Source organism: Microcaecilia unicolor, chromosome 4 (genome assembly GCF_901765095.1).
Source record: "Microcaecilia unicolor chromosome 4, aMicUni1.1, whole genome shotgun sequence".
Lineage (NCBI taxonomy): Eukaryota > Metazoa > Chordata > Amphibia > Gymnophiona > Siphonopidae > Microcaecilia > Microcaecilia unicolor.
In genome coordinates this window covers 6,053,114-6,074,794 of record NC_044034.1, presented here as the reverse complement: position 1 = coordinate 6,074,794, position 21,681 = coordinate 6,053,114, and the positions used below count along the sequence as shown (strand labels likewise).

Sequence of the window (21,681 nt, the reverse complement as noted above, 5' to 3'; positions counted from 1 at the left end):
TGCTTGGGGCGAGAACAGGGAGGAGGGACTCGGCCATCCAAGTGTACATTCCCCAGGCAAAAGAAATTCCCCGTGGGTCTCAGCCTCAAGTCAGCAAATATTCCCCAGCAGTGCAAGGAGAGAATAAATAGAAAGAGTTGATATATAAGAGTATGAAGTAAAGAAAGGAGACTGAAGGGCTCACTGTCTTTCACCTGCTGACAACTTGAGAATACTGAGGCTTGATAGGGCTGAGCTGGGCTCTTATTGACTCTCTCAAGAAACATTGTTCTCAGTCTCCACTTGCTGGAAGGCATGCACAACCCATCAGTTCAGCTGGGCCAGTCCGGAGGGATGATAAGAAATGAAGAATAATATTTTTCTGTCTTGGGAATGTCAGAGGTGACTTGAGTAGAACATCTATTAGGGGAAGCGGGTACTCTCTTCTGAGGAGCTCCAGCGGATCATTGGAGTGGGATGAGGAAACCGGTTTGCGTATTGTCGTTACGCATTATATGACATCCCTAGAGGCGGATCAGCTTCAATTGCGCATCGGGGTGAAGCTTAGAGCCTTCTTTGATGCCATCTGAGAGGACGATTAGTATTTGAGGAGCGCATAAGGTCCTGTTTCAATTGGCACCACCTAAAGATTAGCGGGTCATACGTGATCAGTGGGCATGGGATTTGGGGAGAGACCTATCTAGTTGGGATATGCTTATCAATCAGGAGAATACCTGCCCTCGTCCGACGTGCTTGGTTGCAGGAGAGCTATTATCCTCCTTAGAGCATATTGTGCTCAAAATGCAACTGTATTGAGCGGGGGCATATATTCGCTTCTCTGCACTAAGTGCACAGCAGAGGATAATTCTTTTGTGCATGCTATTTGGGGCTGTCCATGATACAGCGGTTTTGGTGTGAACTGAAGGCTTATTTTTCTTCTGCCTTGGGCCAGGGTGGAATTGGTACAATCGACCAATTACTTTTAGATAAACCGGGAGCCTTTCCGGGTTGTGCTGGGGGGGGGGGGGCGTTTGCTCCTTCAGAAATTCTGCTTGTTGGCTAGGAAGTGTATCATGCAGTACTGGACTTCAAAGGATCCCCCTAATTTCTGACACTGGAGAAACCAAGTTCATCTCCTGGCTGTTTGATAGGTCCAGGATGCCAGAGGATCACCAAAGAACAGGAACAGATTCTTACAAATTTGGGATCCACATCTGCATACATTATCCCCCTGGGGGAGTATGATATTGAACACTTTTGACTGTATAGGTCTCTTGGATTGTGTTACTCGGGGAAGCTGTATAGGATGGGGGAATGTTTCCTTATCTGTTACATGATAATGGCGTGTGGAGTGTAGCCTTTTCTCTTTGGTATTGGGAAGAGTACAACACACAGGCTCTCTCCGCAAACCGCTACAATTCTTGACTGTTTGGGGGAGAAAGACGGACAGCTTGCTGACCCACACATTGGTGCACCACCAGCACACTAGGGGGTGGAGGGGTTTTCTATACCCGTTTAAAAGACAATATTGTTTTTTGAAGTTGAATTTGTAGCTTTTATCATGTTATTCATAAGAACATAAGAATAGCAATACTGGGTCAGACCAATGGTCCATCTAGCCCAGTATCCTACTTCCAACAGTGGCCAGCCCTCATCACAAGTACCTGGCAGAAACCCAATTAGTATACCAATAAAAATCCGTTAAAAACCCAATATATCAATACAAATAGTTTTACCATAAAGACTCCTAAATACCAGAGCCATCCATTATATCCTTATCTTTACTACTCAAGTCTTTTAAACTATAAACTATTTGGCATTGTCTTATAATCTGCAAAACATTTTTCTGTATGAATGGATTGGAAGATGTGATTACTTGTTGAGAGGGATTTACTGTCGATTATGGCATTCTTTTCCTGATTTTAAGTGTATTTTATTTTGAAATCATTTTTATTGAGCGGCTCACAACATAACAAATGATACAAATCCGATACTTTTCCACTTTATCAAATACAACTACAACCTTCCCTCCCCCCATCCCCCCCCCCACCCCAACTCCTCTCAGAAATATGATGTGTACGTGTCTAGTTAATAATTCTGCTTTTTGCTCTTGGTTGTAATGTGTCCCAAAATCGTTCCCATGTCTTCTGTAAGGACTTTCCTTCTTTTGTATCTAGCTTTGTAACTCCACAGCGTTCCATTTTGAGCAGTTATATCATGTTCACTCTCCACATCCCCAAAGTAGGGGTTAAGCATATTTTAAATGTGTTGTAAACCACTCTGAGTTTATGTTAGGTATAAGAATTCATTGTAAAAAGCTCCAGTAGTCTTCATCCCATCTATCCAAGTCTGAGCCACTTCTTTCCTTTCTTACTAAGAGTTCTCTCATTCCCCCCAAAAACAGATTCCTACCGTGGGTGTATAATCTTCCAGCTGCATCAGGAAATCTACAAGGGGAGTTGTGGAGATGACAGGTTTCACATCTCCGTTTGCCACACTTGGAGGCATATAGACCCCATTGGACATGGATCCTTCAATAGGGGCGGCAGCTGCACCACAAACAGGAGCTGAAAAGTAAATAGAGAAAACACTGTTTGATACACAAAGCTCCAGAGTTCCCCTGCAGGATAGCTCACTACTGGATAATGAAACGTACAGAGTGAACTCAGGATTGAATACATAAAGATTACAATGAAAAAGTGGCAAAGTGCACTCCATCTGAATTATCAACCTTATTTCTAACATCAGTGAAAAATATTCCAGAAACAGTTCCCCTGCAGGATAGTTCACTACTGGATAATGAAACGTACAGAGTGAACTCAGGATTGAATACATAAAGATTACAATGAAAAAGTGGCAAAGTGAACTCCATCTGAATGCCACCCAGCCATTCACGAGAGTATCTCTTTGCTTGATCTAATGCGAAGGGACAGAAAAGCGGCACAGCAGTATTTTGCTTCCAGCAAATGTTCCACATTATAAAATACAGCCGTACCTAGTCTGCTTGACCAAGTGACCCCTGACGCAGGCACTGAGCACCGAAACACGGACCCTGTCGGGTCCATTCAAAGATTGTTTTATCTAAACACATGATTAAAGGTTCTATTTTCCCCTTTTTTTTGAAGGCCCCTGGTACTTTTTGTTTCATTTTTTGGACAAAGTTATTCAAAGAGGACTTTACGAGAGTGGGACACTGGGCATCTAAATGGCAGATGACATTTAACGTGAGCAAGTGTAAAGTGATGCAGGTGGAAAAGAGGAAACCGAATTATAGCTACATCATGCAAGGTTCCACGTTAGGAGTCACAGACCAAGAAAGGGATCTAGGCGTCGTTGATGATACGTTGAAACCTTCTGTTCAGTGTGCTGCTGTGGCTAAGAAAGCAAATTGAATGTTATGTATTATTAGGAAAGGAATGGAAAACAAAAATGAGGATGTTATAATGCCTTTGTATCATTCCATGATGCGACCGCACCTCGAATATTGTGTTCAGTTCTGGTCGCTGCATCTCAAAAAAGATATAGTGGAATTAGAAAAGGTGCAGAGAAGAGCGACGAAAATGATAAAGGGGATGGGACAACTTCCCTAAGAGGAAAGGCTAAAGCGGCTGGGGCTCTTCAGCTTGGAGAAAAGGCGGCTGAGGGGAGATATGATAGAGGTCTATAAAATAATGAGTGGAGTTGAATGGGTAGATGTGAAGCGTCTGTTCACACTTTCCAAAAATACTAGGACTAGGGGGCATGCGATGAAGCTACAATGTAGTAAATTTAAAATTAATCAGAGAAAATGTTTCTTCACTCAACATGTAATTCAACTCTGGAATTCATTGCCAGAGAATGTGGTAAAGGTGGTTAGCTTAGAGGAGTTTAAAAAAAGGTTTGGACAGCTTCCTAAAGGAAAAGTCCATAGACCATTATTAAATGGACTAGGGGGAAAATTCACTATTTCTGGGATAAGCAGTATAAAATGTTTTGTACTTTTTGGGGATCTTGCCAGGTATTTGTGACCAGGATTGGCCACTGTTGGAAACAGGATGCTGGGCTTGATGGGCCTTTGGTCTTTCCCAGTATGGCAATACTTATGTACTTATGAATTATCAAGGACAGCTTATGCCTAACATCAGTGAGGAATATTCCAGAATTACTCCTTGTCGCTAACTTTGTTCTGTCTAGCACTAAATCCACTGAGTATTCTTTTTTTTTTTTAAATATTTATTTATTAAGGTTTTTAAACGATTACATATTGACAACCTCTTTATAACAGTCATGTATCACATACAGAATGTTTGAGCTTCAAAAACAAGAAGCGGTGTATCCCCAATCCTCCCCTCCCCCCTGTCCCTTCCCATCAACCCCCCTCCCCCCTTGTTACCAGTGGAATATCGTAATATGAGGACTGTATTATAGCAGTCATAGTCTTGGTATAATCAGTTTAGGTGCATCTAAGTCTATCCCATTTTGTGATCGCCAGGCTCGATATTGTTCCCACTGTATATTGAATTTTGTTACATGTCCCAATCGTATAGCTGTCATTTTGGACATTTGGTAGAGGTAGTCCATCTTGTGTATCACCTTTATCACTGGTGGAGCCAGCTGGCTTTTCCACGCTGATGCCAGTGTGATTTTTCCCGCTACCATCCAAACTGTTGTGAGCCTGTGCACCGACAGCCGCACTCCCGGGGGTCTGATGTGTAGCAGACAAATCTCCGGTTTAGTAGGGTATCTTACCCCGGTCACTATAGCAAATAGGTCCAACAGTTCTGTCCAGTATGCTTGAATCTTAGGACAAGACCACCAGATGTGTAGCATATCCCCCACCATTGAACAGTTTCTCCAACACTGTGCAGACCCCTGTCCATACATTTTTACCAGTCTCTGTGGCGTGTAGTACCACTGATATAGTATCTTATAACTATTTTCAATCATTGAGCTAGATATAGAAACCCGCAACAAGTGGTTCAATGCTTTTTCCCATTGTGTGTAATCTATGGTAACCTGCAAGTTTCGTTCCCATCGTTGTATGTAATATAGTATAGGTCCCTTGTCATTAAGCAGTGCAGCATATATGCGAGAGATACACCCCCTGTGACTTCCCACTCTCATTGCTCTTTCTAGGGTCGTTTCTTCTATATGTAATTCTGCTTTGGCTCTCTTATTTATATAGTCTCTAATGCGAGTGTAGTGGAACAGATGTGAAAGTGGTAGCCCATAATCTTCCTGTAATTCTACGAATGAGAATACCTGACCCTCATCCCATAGCTGGCCCAGTATGGTCAAACCTCTCTTCTCCCATTGTCTGTATATTAAATTATCCATCCCTAGTGGACACCCTGGGGCCGTTTTTATTGCCATTTGGTGGAAATAACAGCGATTAGGAAGATACTTCCCCCTGATGGCTAACCATGTCTGTAAAGGGTATTGCACCGCTGGGGGGGCTCTCTTAATATATGTCCGTAGTTGGCCCTTTGGTATCCACAGTAAAGAGCCCAGGTTGTTTAGTCCCATCCAGTGTTGCTCTATCTGAAACCATGCTTTTGTACTACCAGCACTCCATCCCGCCAGCACACGTAACTGTGCCGCCTGATGGTATAGCGTAAAATTTGGCACTCCCATACCTCCCAATTTCTTGGGCTGATATAGTATAGCTGCCTTCACTCTGGGCGGTTTATGCTGCCAAATGTATGCGAAAACCTTCCGTTTGAGTTGCCTAAAGAACCCCCTCGGCATTGGTAGGGGCAGTGCAAGAAACAAGTATAGCAATTTGGGTAGGATCATCATTTTTATCGCTGCCACTCGCCCCAGCCAAGATAGTTCTAAGCCCTCCCATCTGTCCAGATCTTCAAATAGTTCCCTGAGCTTCATGGGAAAATTAGCTTGATATAAATCTGTCAATTTGGGTGTTAAGTGCACTCCTAAATATTTAAGGGATCTCGTGACCCATTTGATCGGGAATTGTTGTCGTATTGAAGCTTCATCTCTCATTGTTAATCCCAGCCCTAAAGCTTCTGATTTGTCCATATTCACTCGAAACCCAGAGCATTTGCCATATCGGTTTAGTTCCTGTATTAACTGAGGCATGGAGTCGCTCGGGTCCACTAGGGTTAGTAGAATATCATCGGCGAATAACATGATTTTATGTGTCACACCCCCCACAGTGATGCCATGTATATATGGGTCTAGCCGGATATGCTGGGCTAGTGGCTCCATTGTCAAAGCGAACAATAGTGGCGATAAGGCACAGCCCTGGCGTGTCCCACGTTCTAGTGTTATCGGGTCTGAACTTTTCCCGTTGATCCTCAAGGCAGCCATTGGTCTGGTGTAAATCAATTGAAGCCATGTTATAAAACGACCTGTAAATCCCATATGTTCTAAGACCTTAAACATGAAACCCCAGCTAACCCGATCGAACGCCTTTTCGGCATCCAACGAGAGAAGCAACATAGGTTGTCGGGTATTTCGTGCCTCGTGGATCAAGTGGAGTGCCCTTCTAATGTTATCAGTTGCTTGTCTGCCTGTGATAAATCCCGCCTGATCCTCCTGTACTAGTCTCGGCATTAGCTTTTGTAGTCTCTTGGCTAGTATTTTGGTGAAGATTTTATAGTCAGAGCCTAGAAGGGAGATTGGGCGGTAAGAACCGCAAAATTGTGAATCTTTCCCTGGTTTGCGAAGGACCACTAGATCTGCCAATCTCCAAGAATGAGATAGTTCCCCCTGAAATTCCAACTCGTTGAATGCCCGAACTAGCAGGGGGATCAGCAGTTTGCTATATCGTTTGTAAAATTTATTTGTGAACCCGTCTGGTCCCGGTGCTTTCCCATTAGGTAGATCTTTAATTGCCCATGCCACTTCGTCGTGTGTAATGGGGGCTGAGAGCATCTCCTCTTCTAGTGGTGTTAATTTTGTAAGCTTGGCTTGCGCTAGGTATCTCTCGGATTCCTGTGGATCCGAGTTTCCCTCGGCCTGATAGAGTGTTGTGTAGAAATTTGTGAAGGCTGCCCGAATATCTTCTCGTGTGGTGCATATTTTCCCCTCTTTGTCATGAATGGCCGTGATATGTGTGTTGGCAGACCATTTTTTCAGCTTAAATGCCATTAGCCGAGAGGACTTGTTCCCATATTCATAGTATGCCTGTCTCACCCGTTGGAGTTATTCTGCTATCTCTGCCATCTGGATTTCCCTAAGTTCCATCCTCAATGCATGTATGCGGTGTTGTATTTTCTCCTTATCTCTCTGGCGGGTTTCTTGTGCACTGAGGGTTGTCAGCTCTGTGTGTATTTGTTGGGTCCTCACTCGTGTCTGGCGTGCAAGATGTACCTGTAGAGCTATTACTTTCCCTCTTATCACTGCCTTGCAGCCCTCCCATAATATTCCTGATGTCACCTCTCCATTATCATTAAGGGTGATGTAGTCTTTAATGGCCACTTCTAGGCTGGTAGCGATAGCCAAATCTGCTAGTAATTTGTCATTGAATCGCCACTGCGGCGCCTCAGGGCTCGAAACCCTCAGCTTCACCTCTAGCACCATTGGTGTGTGGTCCGACCACGTTCTCGGGTGTATCTGAATATCTATGATATCAGTCATTAGGGTTGGTGGGCCCATCCAGAAATCTATGCGAGAGTATGAGTTGTGGACTGCCGAATAGAATGTGTATCCTCTCGTTTGGGGATTTCTATGTCGCCAGATATCTACTAGATGCCATTGCCTCATAAATTTGTGGAGCTGAGACCGAGCGGATTGTGAGTATCTAACCCCCTGTGTGGTGTTATCCAGAGTTGGGTGCAGCGTCAGATTGAAGTCCCCACCTATTAATAGGGTGCCTATTATGTGCTGGGAGAGGAGCGCTGATAGTTCCAGATAGAATACACCCTGCTGGTCATTAGGTACGTATATGTTTAGAAGCGTAAGTGTTTCCCCCTCCACTCGTACTATCATTAACAGATATCTGCCCTTTTTGTCCCTGATCACTCTCTGGACCCGCCATGAATATTTTTGGGATAGCATGATCATGACCCCATTCTTTTTCTTTTCTAGTAGGTTGGATGCACAAAATACCTGTTGCTGTCTTGTACTTTGACAGAACCGCTCAGCTGACTGTAGCAAATGGGTCTCTTGAATGAATGTTATGTCTGCTTTTAGGCGGTGCACTTCTTTAAACATGAGTTGGCGTTTACCTGGGGAGTTAAGGCCCTTTACATTTAGGGTCATACATTTAACAACACATCTAATTTGTGAGAGTGCACCCCTTGACTTTAATCCTTGCTTAGTCTTCCAGATTATCCCCTCTTGTTGTATTTTTTCCCTCCCCTTCATGTGGTGTTTAAATATTGTCAATCTTTTCCCACTAGTACCCCCCTTACCCTCCCTCCCCTTTTGAGGACATCCTCGTGTCATATACATAAGGGTGTCTAGAAGGATAATGACCCACCCCTCTAGTTATCAACTTTGAATACCTGGGCCCCACTTCATTAACTTATACATTGCTAATTACTTATCATAGTTATATCTCCTTTCCGCACTAAGTAGTGCATTCTTAACAACATCAACTCTACACAATTCAATTACATAGTCACCAAGTTGCAGCCTGCATCTGGGTTCCGATGCCAAGGATATAGGCTTTGTTTATTTCTTTACTCTGGCGTCCATTTTTGTTAATTGCTTGTCTGATTGTTGGCGTTGTAGTCTGCCTTTTCCCGCGACGACTCTTTGCCAACGTGGTTTATCGCCAATCGTGGGTAGATGTTTCTTTGATGCAGTAGTTTCCCCCTGTGATCCTTCTTCTGGAAATATTTCCGCCACATCCTCTATACTTCGCACTTGATATTGTTTCCCTTCTTTGTAGAATCGTAGCACAAATGGGTGGCCCCATCGATATTTGATACCCTTGTCAGTCAGAAATTTAGTGAAGGGCTTGAACTCTGCTCTTCTTTTCAGTGTGGCTGCGGCTAGGTCCTGGTAGCATTCTATATGGTAGGTGTCCCATTGGAATCCAGGTGTTGATCGTGAGGCCCTCATAATTTGTTCCTTTAATTTAAAGTCATTAAAGCAGGCGATTATATCTTTTGGACGGTTATTTATGGTATTTCCTAGGGCTCTATGCGCCCGTACAAGTTGGATTGTTGCTGGTTCTTTAGATATCTGAACTTCTTTCAGTAGGGCGCTTGCAATACTCTGTACTGTTGTTTCACAATCATTGTACAGTGGCGTGTCTGGAAGGCCGCGGAACCTCACGTTGCAGCGTCGACTCCGGTTCTCGAGATCTTCTACTTTGTCCCATATTTGCATTGTTTCCAGTTTAGCCTCCCTCATCTGGGAGTCTATAGCCTGTATTAATTCTGTTTGTTCGTCAATGCGATCTTCTGTCTCTGCGACTCTGATGCCCAGCGCGCCTATTTCCCCTCGGAGCTCCGCCCCCAGTGCCACGAGGTCCGCTCGCACTGCGGCGATAATTTCAGTTTTTATTTCTTGTAGCCACCCGCGGATCTCGTGCATGTGGGTTTCTTCTGGGTTGTGTCCCTCTCCCGTTATAAAAAGTGGCGGGGAGAGCAGCGGGGGACTGCCTTCACGAGGGCTGGTCGGTTCTTGCTCGGGGGACGGCGCGCTCATGTTCGCCGCTGGGCCCGTGTACGCAAAAGCTTGTAAGTCGATCGGGTTCGTTTTTGATTTCGACATGGATCGCTTACCCTTGGCTTCCGATGCTGTTTCCATGTAATTGCTAATTGTTTTTATGCGCTCGCGTCTCCGTGGGTGTCCTGATAGCGTGAGGCTGATCGGAACTCGTGGCTCAGGCAGCCATTTCAGGGGATGACGTCACTTCCTTCTCCACTGAGTATTCTTATTAACTCATTGGACTACAGCATTAGATTTAATCCCAGAGGCATTAACAGCCCTGGCTAACAACACACTTGCTATTTATGGAAGATTTGAAATTATTTAGCGCCTGAAACAACTGAGTAGCAAACGGGGATGGGATTTGATATACTGCCTGTGGTTACAATCAAAGCGGTTTACATATTATATACAAGTACTTATACTGTACCTGGGGCAATGGAGGGTTAAGTGACTTGCCCAGAGTCACAAGGAGATATAGAGGGAATCAAACCCAGTTCCCCTGGTTCTCAGGCCACTGCACTAACCACTACACAACTCCTACACTCTACTCCTTCTCAGATGGATATCAAAATGATTTTTGGGCTGGACAAAACATGCAAACGCAATCTCTCAAAGAAAAACTAAAGGTAAATGGAAAACATCTGACAGAAGCCTGTAGTAAAAATAGCTTGAGAAGGTGGTATAATAAACCAACGAAGAATACCAGAAAAGATTTACACTGATTGAAAAGTACTTTAATAGCATAAGATACAAGCTATCAATTAACTTGTAATCCCAGTGCTCTCATAAAAAACTCTGGAACAGCAGAACGGGTTTATAGATCTTGAAAAGTTGGATGTAAGAACCTGAAAATTCCTTCAAGCTTATAAGATAACCTATGCAAATTAGTCTATGACTATGATAAGACTGTACATTCCAGAAACAAAGGACAACCTGGCTTTACAGAAATAGAATTACACATGTAGAACTACAGGCTTTCGGGGATGCTTAACTGCAAATGCTCAAAGGGCCCTGAAATATGAAAGCAAATGGCCAGACTTATTCTCCATCCTTAAAGCTGGACAAGCAGGTCAATGAATGTAAGAAATGACTGAGTCTGCCAGTATGTGAAGGGAAAGAAGCAACAGACTTTGTAAAACAAGACAAATCTTGTTTTAAAGCATTAGATTAGCAAATAAGCATCTATTTTGCTTAGATGACAGAAACCTCTGATCTAGAGGCTCTATTTTTTGTTGTTGTTTTTGTTACATTTGTACCCTGCGCTTTCCCACTCATGGCAGGCTCAATGTGGCTTACATGGGGCAATGGAGGGTTAAGTGACTTGCCCAGAGTCACAAGGAGCTGCCTGTGCCTGAAGTGGGATTTGAACTCAGTTCCTCAGGGCCAAAGTCCACCACCCTAACCACTAGGCCACTCCTCCACTCCACTATTTTATTTATTAGGATTTATTTACTGCCTTTTTGAAGGAATTTGCTCAAGGCGGTGTACAGTAAGAATAAATCAAACATGAGCAATAGACAATTACACTTAACATATTGTCTTTTCATCTGTTGGTACCCCCCCCCCCCCCAGTTTCCACAACAAGAGAGAGCTTTCCTGATCTAACAGTGGGAGGAGAGCTCTCTTGGACACCCAACTCAGTGGTATCTGGTCTTTGGCTAACCCAGCCATTGCACCACAATAAGCAGAGGATTATTGAGAGGTAGCTAGGGTTTGCCGAGGCCTCTGCATGTCACTGGAAGTACTCTTTGGTCAGCTATACCAGAACATCTAACAGAAGCCTTACAGTAACCAAGAGAGAGGAGCCCTGATCATACAGTGGTTGTCCCTGGCATTTGGAGACAAATAGGGCTAGTTTCACAATAGTGGTGCACCCATGAACACATCTGAGTCCAGCATCCTACTCAGAAAGAGAAAAAAGGTTCTCCAGAGTCAGAGAAACCCCAGCAGAAGGAACATGTCAAGTTTTGTACTCTGTCAATTAGAACATCTATATATATAAAAGGCACCACTGAAGCCTCCAGCCGGAAGTGTGAAGCGCCAGAGATATCCGGTTTCCCCATGAGTGAAGGAAAACAGCACAGCACGAAATCCCAGGAAACAGTGAAGGACTCAGAGGGGGGAGGGGAGAGAGATGCCCTCACTCTCTCTGTAACACAAACACAGAACAGCAGGAAACAACACTGAAAGACTGGACTCCGAGGGGGGAGGGAGAGAGGGCAGGGGACACACACACTCCCACATGCACACTCTGAAGAAAACCTTGCTAGCCCCCGTTTCATTTGCATCAGAAACGGGTTTTTTTTTACTAGCTAAAATATAAGAATAGCCATACTGGGTCAGACCAGTGGTCCATCTAGCCTAGTATCCTGCTTCCAGCAATGGCCAATCCAGGTCACAAGTACCTGGTAGAAACCCAATTAGTCACAACATTCCATGCTACCAATCGAAGGACAAGTAGTGGCTTCCCCATGTCCATCTCAATAACAGCGGTTCCCGAACCTGGTCCCGGAGGCAACCCAGTCAGGTTTTGGGGATATCCACAATTAATATTCATGAGAGATATTCTGCCTCCACTGCGTTCAAATCTCTCTCATAAATATTAATTGTGGATATCCCAAAAACCTGACTGGTTGAGGTGCTCATAAGTACATAAGTATTGCCATTTTTAGCCATCCAGGGTGAATTAGGTCCAATCACGAAGGAGCACGATTCATGGAAGAAAGTAATTTCTTAGCAATGTTTAGTGATGATAAATTGAAAATGCACCATTGAGAACCCAGGGGGTTGAAGGAAGGAGGTTCAATTAGGGGAGGGAAGGTAACCTCAAGATCCAAGATTTTAGAAACAAAAGAGATTGGACGTATTGGTCAGCTGAAGAATGTTCATGCATGGAAATTTCATTAGGGGCCCTCAGCCTAGGAAAGACCTTAAGTAATTGTTTAGAAGGGTTTGGTGAAGAATTAATCAATAGAAAAATATTCTCTTTTGGCCTTATTCAACTGTGCAGTATAAAACCTCAGCCAAGCTCAATATTGTACCAGCGAATCTGAATTTTTGAACTTACACCAACTGCATTCAGCTTTATAAACATGTTTAAATATACGAAGGCCCATGTGATTACAAGGTTTGGTAGAACAATAAATTCTAAAGGGACAAGACGATCTACTGACTGTTCCATTGAGGAGTTCCAGCAAACAAGATTTTCTTCAAGATTTACGTCAGCAAAACTAGCGGAAAAAGAAAAAAAAATCAGCAGAGAATAGAGTGGTTAAATCAAGCCGATTTAGTTGTCTGGTCCAATAACCTGCTGGATTAGAAAGCTGCAGGGTGGACAAAAGAGACATGTGGAATAATATAAGGAAATGATCTGTCAACAGCAGAGATAGTGAAGAAAATTGACAAGTTCACTGAAGACAGAGACCATTAAATCACTAAATCAAGCGTGTGAGAAGCTGAGTGGAAAAATTAATATACTGAGTAAGATCCAGATCAGCCTTGAAATTAGGAAAAGAAGCAGCCCTAGAATGGTTGGGGTAAACAACATGAAGGCTGAAGTACCCCAAAAGCAATAGAGACCAATACCTAGTACTGGCATTGGCAACAGATTGATAAACTAATTCCCCTACTGCAGAGGAGAAAGATGGGGGGGGGGGGGGGGGGGGGGGGGGAGACGATCCTGTATAATAAAAGGCACCTGCAACATTCTGAAGCTGACTGCATGGCTGAGGCATTCCTGCTCTCTGTATCCATCTCCTGAATTGACATCACGTACTTCCGGGTTCGTCACAAGCAGAAGTGACCAACCACACGAGGTTTCTCAGCTTCAGAATGTTGGAGGTGCATTCTATTAAATAGGATTGGTCAGTTCCTTGAAGCACAGCCAGAGCTCAGCGTCCTGCACAGTAACGCTCAGACACCAGAGGGAGGGAGGGAGGGGGGGGGGCATCTCTGTCACACACACACTCTCTCTCACAGTCAATGTCTTTCTCTCTCTCACACACTGTCTCTCACACACTCTATGTCTCACACTGTATCATATTCACTCTCTATGTGTCACACAGTCACTCACACACTCTCTTGGTCTCATACACTCAGTCTCACAGAGAGTCTGTGTCACACACACTCTCTCTCTCGCACACATTGTATCTATGTGAAACACTCTCTCACACTGTCTCTCACATACGCACTCGCACACTCTCATTCTCACACACACACTCGCACCCAGACTCACTCTCTCTCACACACACACTCGCACCCAGACTCACTCTCTCTCACACACACACTCGCACCCAGACTCACTCTCTTTCTCACACACAGTCACTCTCACATACACTCTCTCAAACATACACACTCCGAGGAAAACCTTGCTAGCGCCCGTTTCATTTGTGTCAGAAATGGGCCTTTTTTAACAGTAAAACAATAATAGATTAGTGGGTGGGTGCCCAGCAAGTTCAGCTACTAATAGCTCAGAATTGATAATTGATTTTTTTAATCCCAAGATTTATAGAGGAAATTATAGCTAACTCCCCATCTCTTTTAGACGTAGTAAGCAAACTGTGAAGTCGGCTGCCTTTCCTTCTCTTCGCTCTCAGCTCTGACTTTGGTCCCGCCCTTGCGGAAACAGGAAATGAGGGCGAGATCAGAGACAGAGCTGAGAGCGAACAGAAAGAAAGGCAGCCGACTCGCAGAGCCTGCTCGCCCTTCATTGCTGCTGCAGGGACCCCGGTAAGAGGGGGGAGGGGAGGGTAGCAGAGGGGGGTTGGCAATTTTGGAGGGGGGGGATGACGTGCACGTAGGGGGATGGGTGGGGTCACAGGTGGAGGCATCTCAAGGACGTGTCTGTGAGACAGAGGGGGGGTGGCGATTTTGGAGGGGGGGGGCTGGAACTCGGAGAACGGACAGAGGGAAGGAGAGAGAGGGAGGGGGGCCTGGAACTCAGAGGACGGGGGGGGGGGGGGGGAATACACCACCTGTAAAAAAAATAAAAAAACAGCACCCCCAAACAGGCCCATAGAGAACACCTGGAAACTTATGGACAAACTCACTTATGGTGAGTTGCAGGGGAGTGGGAGAGGGGAGGGAGAACGGCCTGCAAATCGGAGGGGAGGAAAGGGGGCCGTGGGACTTGGAGGGGACAGAGGGAGAGAGCGCGGGGGGGGGGGCATAACCTTTTTTACTAGTTCACCTATAAAATCACTGGGAATTAATGAATGATGAGATCGCGTTGTGTCTTTTTTTTTTTATATTGGTCATATAATTTGGCCGAGGGTCATAAGAAACAAGGCCCTTGACTTGCCAGTCTTGTTAATTTCTTAGGAGGGGATGGGATTTATTGTAAAACTGACGATTACCTGTAGTGTTATGACTGTTCTTACTTGTCTTGAATACAAATTATTTAAACATAAAATGACAGGGAAATACTAGGCACTAAATTATGAACAATTTTTATTAACAACGCTACTTGTAGCTATAAAACAACCAGTAAATTGTAAGAATAATACAAAAATATGTCTCAACACAAGGCAAATTTAGCAATTCTACATATGAACTTTTTATAACTGAAATAAATGGATGTTTAATTATAGACTTAAGTGTGCCTCCTTGGGCTCATACGTCAATAGTGTTTATATTGTTTCTTTATTTCTAAAACCAATAAAAGATATATGAACAAGAAAAGTAGGGGGCCAACAAAGTTACTCATGAACATATCAGCTTCCTTCATAAAACGCACCCCCTCGTATAGTTCTACCACAGAGCAGAAATAGCAGCAGCAGTACAGAGTGCCCACAATAAAGTATTTTGTTGACTATCAGAGTACAAGTCCACGTGGGTAGAGGGCAGAAGGGGCAGTAGATGGGGGGTTACTACAAATTGCTGTGGGTAAAGGGGGGTGGGGATAAAATTGTTAAAAACTTGATGACATTATTATTTTTACCGTATACATTTTCCTATATGAATCTTTGTATACTTCGAATTATCAATAAAAATGTTGAAACCTAAAGTATTTTGTTTACATTTATCTGATCAAATAGATCATTCAAAATGGTTTACAAGCATATAAAACAATACTAGACCTCAAACTGTAGTAATTGATCTTCAGTGTCATTCTATAAGAAAAATATATCAGCCACATCTGAAACTTGTTAAAATACTCAGTTGAATATGGGAAATGGGATTTCATATACTGTGGTTTACATAGTATATACAGGTACTTATTTGTACCTGGGGCAATAGAGGGTTAAGTGACTTGCCCAGAGTCACAAGGAGTCACAGTGGGAATCAAATTCAGTTTCCCAGGATCAAAGTCCGCTGCACTAACCACTAGGCTATTCCTTCACTCTTTCCTTTCTCAAGTTTTTGCCATATATAATGTCGCTAAAGCAGAACTCATTGCTATACCATGTACTTGCTCAAAACCGAAAATAATTGTGTCGGATCACTAAGGCAGCCATTCCCATCAATATTGCAGTGGGAATTCTAGGAGGTGAAGCCTCATGATTCAATATATTTTCAATAATACCCAAGGCAGATTGCTGTGGTATATTATCATAAAGGCAGACACATCCAAGGTAGCCATTATGATGTCATCCTCCAAGAACTGTAACATTTCAGTGGTGTCTTGGACAAACGATTAAACCTGTTTCACTTTGGATTTTAAAAAATTGATTCAACAATATTGATAACAGTTGCAAAAATATAATTTTTCATGTGGGACAATCGGTCATCCAGGTGGTTTATTCACATCCTTGTGCACTTTTGGAACTAAGTATATACGAGACGTTTGTGGATGAATCTGTATCCAAAACGCTACTTCTCTGTTGGAAAACATACCTCACTCCCAATTTGGCTGTACCAAGGCTAAGGAAGTGTACATAGTCCTAATGAAAAGGAGCTGTAAATACATCCAAATGAGGAGAATACAAGTGTTCCCCTGGGGAATACTAGCAGGACTGTGGTTTTAAAAAACTTGGATTCAATGTTGGAGAGTTGATAACGTTTGAAGGTCCTGCTTTTGCAGATTTGAACAAACAGTTTGAGTTTTCTTCATAAACTGCTGACTCCAGTGTGATCTTTGGACTTGAGAGAGTGTATAGCCTGAAACTGCAGAGTATCATCCTGGATCTGGAACACCGACCCCCCCAACCTGTGGGATTTGATAGCCAGCCTTGTTCACAGCAGTTTCCCTTTTGGATTTGTATCTCTTTTGGTTTCCTGGGGTAGAAGAGGGTAATCCCACCCAGTAACACTTATTTCTCCAGGTGGAGGCACCAAGCACCAAGTGAGTAAGGGACTGATGGAGACTGCTTTCGGGGGGCTCAACCAGGTGGGACCCCAAATCCAGGTGCATCCAGAACAGGGGTGTTACATAGATCCTTACATTCCTCGTCTTCCAATCTGTTACATGTCCTTTCATTACATCAACTGCACTTTGACTCCATCTGCTTCAAATCTTTCAGTATAATTGTTCCTACACTTTGGAATTCTCTGCCTATCCCCGTGTTCCATGCCTAACCACGCTAAATTTCATACAGTCCTCAAAACCTCTTTAGGGATGCCTTTAACTGCACCGATAACCCTTAGGATTACTACTATAATTCCCTGGCCAGCACCTTTACTTCTTTTATTTCCTCCCTCTACACGCTTTTCTTTTAATTAAGAGAATTCCTCCTTTACCTCCGCTGTCTCATTTCTTTTTACTTGGGTATGTTCTCTATTTGATGATAACTATACCAATTTGCAAACCACCTTGAAGGCCTTAGCATTGGGCGGTATAACAAAGTATCAATAAACTTGAAACTTTAATGTATACACTCTCTCCCTCTGTTCTACTCGCATCAAATGTTTTGTACTTTTTTGGGGATCTTGCCATGTATTTCTGATCTTGGCCACAGTTGGAAACAGGATGCTGGGCTTGATGGACCTCTGGTCCGTCCCAGTATAGTAATATAGTAGATGACGGCAGAAAAAGACCTGCACGGTCCATCCAGTCTGCCCAACAAGATAAACTCATATGTGCTAGTTTTTTGTGTATACCTTACCTTGATTTGTACCTGTCTTTTTCAGGGCACAGACCGTATAATTCCGCCCAGTACTATCCCCGCCTCCCAACCACCAGCCCCGCCTCCCACCACCGGCTCTGCCACAGACCGTATAAGTCTGCCCAGCACTATCCCCACCTCCCAACCACCAGCCCTGGCACAGACCGTATAAGTCTGCCCAGCACTAGCCCCACCTCTCAACCGTCTCTGCCACCCATTCAAGGCTAAGCTTCTGAGGATCCCTTCCTTCTGAACAGGATTCCTTTATGTTTATCCCACGCATGTTTGAATTCCGTTACCATTTTCCTCTCCACCACCTCCCGCGGGAGGGCATTCCAAGCATCCACCACCCTCTCCGTGAAAAAATACTTCCTGACATTTTTCTTAAGTCTGCCCCCCTTCAATCTCATTTCATGCCCTCTCGTTCTACCGCCTTCCCATCTCCGGAAAAGGTTCGTTTGCGGATTAATACCTTTCAAATATTTGAACGTCTGTATCATATCACCCGTTTCTCCTTTCCTCCAGGGTATACATATCCAGGTCAGCAAGTCTCTCCTCAAACGTCTTATAACGTAAATCCCATACCATCTTCGTAGCTTTTCTTTGCACCGCTTCAATTCTTTTTACATCCTTAGCAAGATACGGCCTCCAAAACTGAACACAGTACTCCAGGTGGGGCCTCACCAACAACTTGTATAGGGGCATCAACACCTCTTTTCTTCTGCTGGTATGGCTGGTATGCCAATACTTATGTACTTATGATTCTCAAACCCTGTTCTTTTAGGACAACCCTGCCTATCAAATAACCTATCGTAGGAATAAACAAATATAACGGCTATTTGTAAGAGATTGAGGATTCGATAAAGTGAAGCATTGGGTCCATAATGCTACATAAGTGTTTTTGAGAGAAGCGGGAAGGGTCCCTTCTCTAATGACTCTGCACTGTGGTGAGCTCAAGGTTAATCTTCTCAGAAAAACAATAAATAAATACTAGTGGAGGAGTGGCCTAGTGGTTAGAGCACTGATCTTGCAATCCAGAGGTGGCCGGTTCAAATCCCACTGCTGCTCCTTGTGATCTTGGGCAAGTCACTTAACCCTCCATTGTATCTGTACTGACTTTATCATAACCTTACTCTGTAAGCCACATTGAGCCTGCAAAAAGGTGGGATAATGTGGGGTACAAATGCAATAAATAATAATAATTGCCTCAGGTACAAACTTAGATTGTGAGCCCTCCTGGGACAGAGAAATATCCAGAGTACCTGAATAGAACATAAGAGTAGCAATACTGGGTCAGACCAATGGTCCATCTAGCCCAGTATCCTGTTTTCCAAATAGTGGTTAAGCCAGATCACAAGTACCTGGCAGAAATCCAAAAACTACTACTACTACTTATTTCTATAGTGCTACAAGGCATACGCAGCGCTGTACACCATACACAAAAAGACAGTCCCTACTCAAAGAGCTTACAATCTAGATAAAAACAACAAAAAAATACTTCTAAACATTCTTCGGGAGGGAAAGGTAGAGGGAGTGTACAGCACAATTTTCTTTTTCATTATATTTAAAAAAAAACAAAGTTTCAGTATGTTTAAAGTGTAAGCTGTGGGGTTTTTTTTTTTAATGTTTATATGTGTCTGCTGCCTCCCAGTGATAGTTATTTTTCACATTTCTGGTGTGGTACATTGAAAACAGACAGCTGGCACTCTTGCAAAAGACCCGTGTACTAGATTTGTATTAGGAGAAGGAAAAACTTGCAATCTGTGCCATTCAATTCTAAATTATTTACAGAGGGACGGGATGGCTCAGGCTCAGAATTAAAGGACAGTAGCATTAAGTCATTGATTCACACCCAGTACAAGCTGACAAGTGTGTCTGTATGTGTTTTTATTTATTTATTGCCTTTGTATCCCACATTTTCCCACCTCTTTGCAGGCTCAATGTGGCTTACAATACTTCATGAATAGTGGAGATATATAAGAAAATAGACATATAGTGTTGCAGAAGGATCTTGGGCAACATGATAATGATAAGACATGATAGTAGTACAACACGCAGATATTATAAGGCAATTCTGGATGTATATGTGGAGGAGCTGAGTATATTCACAGGGGTTGATCCTTGTGGTATGCAAAACCCACCCCATCCTCCCCCGGCTCCACTCTCACCGCTTGCTCTCCGGTCTCCCGCGTCTCTGTTGGCCGGGACACCTGCCGCAGGGTTCCCGCTGCCAACCACGGGCCCGGCCGCTCCACCGCCGGGGGTGAGGGGGATGGAGGCCGCCGCCACCCCCGCCGGGCTGGGCTTGCTGTCCGTTCCGGGGGTCGACACCGACATGGAGGCCGCAGAGGCCGGGGTGGGCGGCTCTAGGAGTTCCGCGCTGCTACTGCTCATGGCGGGCTCCTGTCACACAACAGCTTCCGGAAGCTCAAGCCGTCGCGCACCTTAGACGTCACCACCTTCCGGCGCAAGGAGGTTCAATAGAATGATTAAAAAGCTCCTTGTTCCGGCGGAGCTCAGGTCGTCGCTCTGTGACGTCACCCCCTCCCCCAAGTTAGATTGAGACAAGGAGAGATTGGATGCACTGCACAGCAGACGGGGGTCCATTATAAGGGCTGAAGCCAGTAGGCGGAGCTTTAGTTTATCCAGAGCAATAGCAAAAGATTTTTATAAATAAGGGACTGCCTTTGTCTATGCTGGTGGTCGATCTGTAACAAAAAAAAAGTCCAAGCTGTTCCAGTTGGATATGCAGTGCCTTCAAAGGTAGAGGACAACAAGTTTAGGGCTTTTTTTTTTTTTTACTTTTGTGACAGTTTTTATATGTATTTTGAAAGCTTCCCATATCTAGATATAAATATCATTAAATAAAAATGTAATATCTGGTGTTTTAAAGATGGAATATATTGACATTAAATTGAAGTAACATTAAACTCTCCTTTCATTGGGGCATCTGTTTTGTAAAAGTTTACATTTTAGATACACAAATGGATTATTCTCTTTTTAGGCATGTTTTAGGGACAAGTGGTTTTATAAGTCAAAATACAAATAAATATTTTGTTTCACACAGATCTGTTTTGTTTAAACATAGCTAAATGAAAAGCAAGTGTGGAAAACTTTAATTAAAAAACCCACAACCTTGTAGTTGAGGAACTGTAAAATCCACTCAATCAATACAGTTCAATCCAATTTGGAAAGTTTAATGCCGCCAAAGACCTCTTCAAATAGCAAGCACCAGTTAAATTGAAAACCGGCAGACTGAGGAAACTACTTAACTTGAGTTTCTCAAACTTCTGTTTCTCCACTGAAGCCCCATCTGCTGTAACACATCCAACAAGAATCCCTGTTTCAAAAATTCTTCTTCAGGGATGCCAGTGCTACATTCGTGGTGATTCCTGGTGTCCCCTTCCTCCCCCACCCTCTCCACTACCATATGCAAGATTTTTGTTCCTTTTTTACCCCTCTTCCCTATGTCCCACAGTTCTCTCTCTTGCTCCTCCCCACCTCTTGCCCCCCCATGCAGTGCCTCTCTTTCAAAAGGAGACCCCCCCCAACTCTCCCTCTCACTTTATGGGGCAGCACCCTTAACAGCATGGGTATTGGAGGAAGCAGGCTGTGCTCCCACAATCCTGCATCTGCCTCCCTCTCTCAAAGGCAGTGGTTCCCAAACACGCTGCCCACTGCTGCTAACCCAGAAGCATCTCCTCTGCTCTGTCCTGCCCCAGCAGAAACATGACGTTGCAACAAGGGGGCAGGACCCAGCAGAGAAGACGCTACCGGGTTAGCGGCAATAGCGTGTGGGAATCATTAACGCTGCCGCTGAGAGAGGCAGATGTAGGATTGTGGGAGCTCAGCCTGCTCCCTCTGCTGTCGGTGCTGATCAAGGTGCTCCCTAGGCCCACCCATGGCTATGCCCCTGCATTATCATGGGGATTACTAAGGACTGGTATGTGGAACTCTCCAGAGTCCCTGGGGGAGGATTTGAGGTATGAGAGGTATGATCACCCAGCCCAAGGGGATGGGTTCTGGTATAACTTGCAGGAGAAAGGTGATT

At 44.0% G+C, this 21,681-nt stretch overlaps 1 protein-coding gene across 1 annotated transcript in view; it reads right to left on the bottom strand.

The window, feature by feature from the left end:
* Nucleotides 1–20,121, bottom strand: part of TAF10 (TATA-box binding protein associated factor 10) — a 34,893-nt gene extending 14,772 nt beyond the window's left edge. The window contains exons 1-2 of the mRNA XM_030199827.1: nt 19,799–20,121; nt 2,392–2,546 (exon numbers count right to left, since the gene is read on the bottom strand). Of these exons, the coding sequence (XP_030055687.1) occupies nt 2,392–2,546; nt 19,799–20,024 (381 nt within the window). The 5' untranslated portion in view covers nt 20,025–20,121. The remainder of the gene's footprint in view (nt 1–2,391; nt 2,547–19,798) is intronic.
* Nucleotides 20,122–21,681: the final 1,560 nt, after the last annotated feature.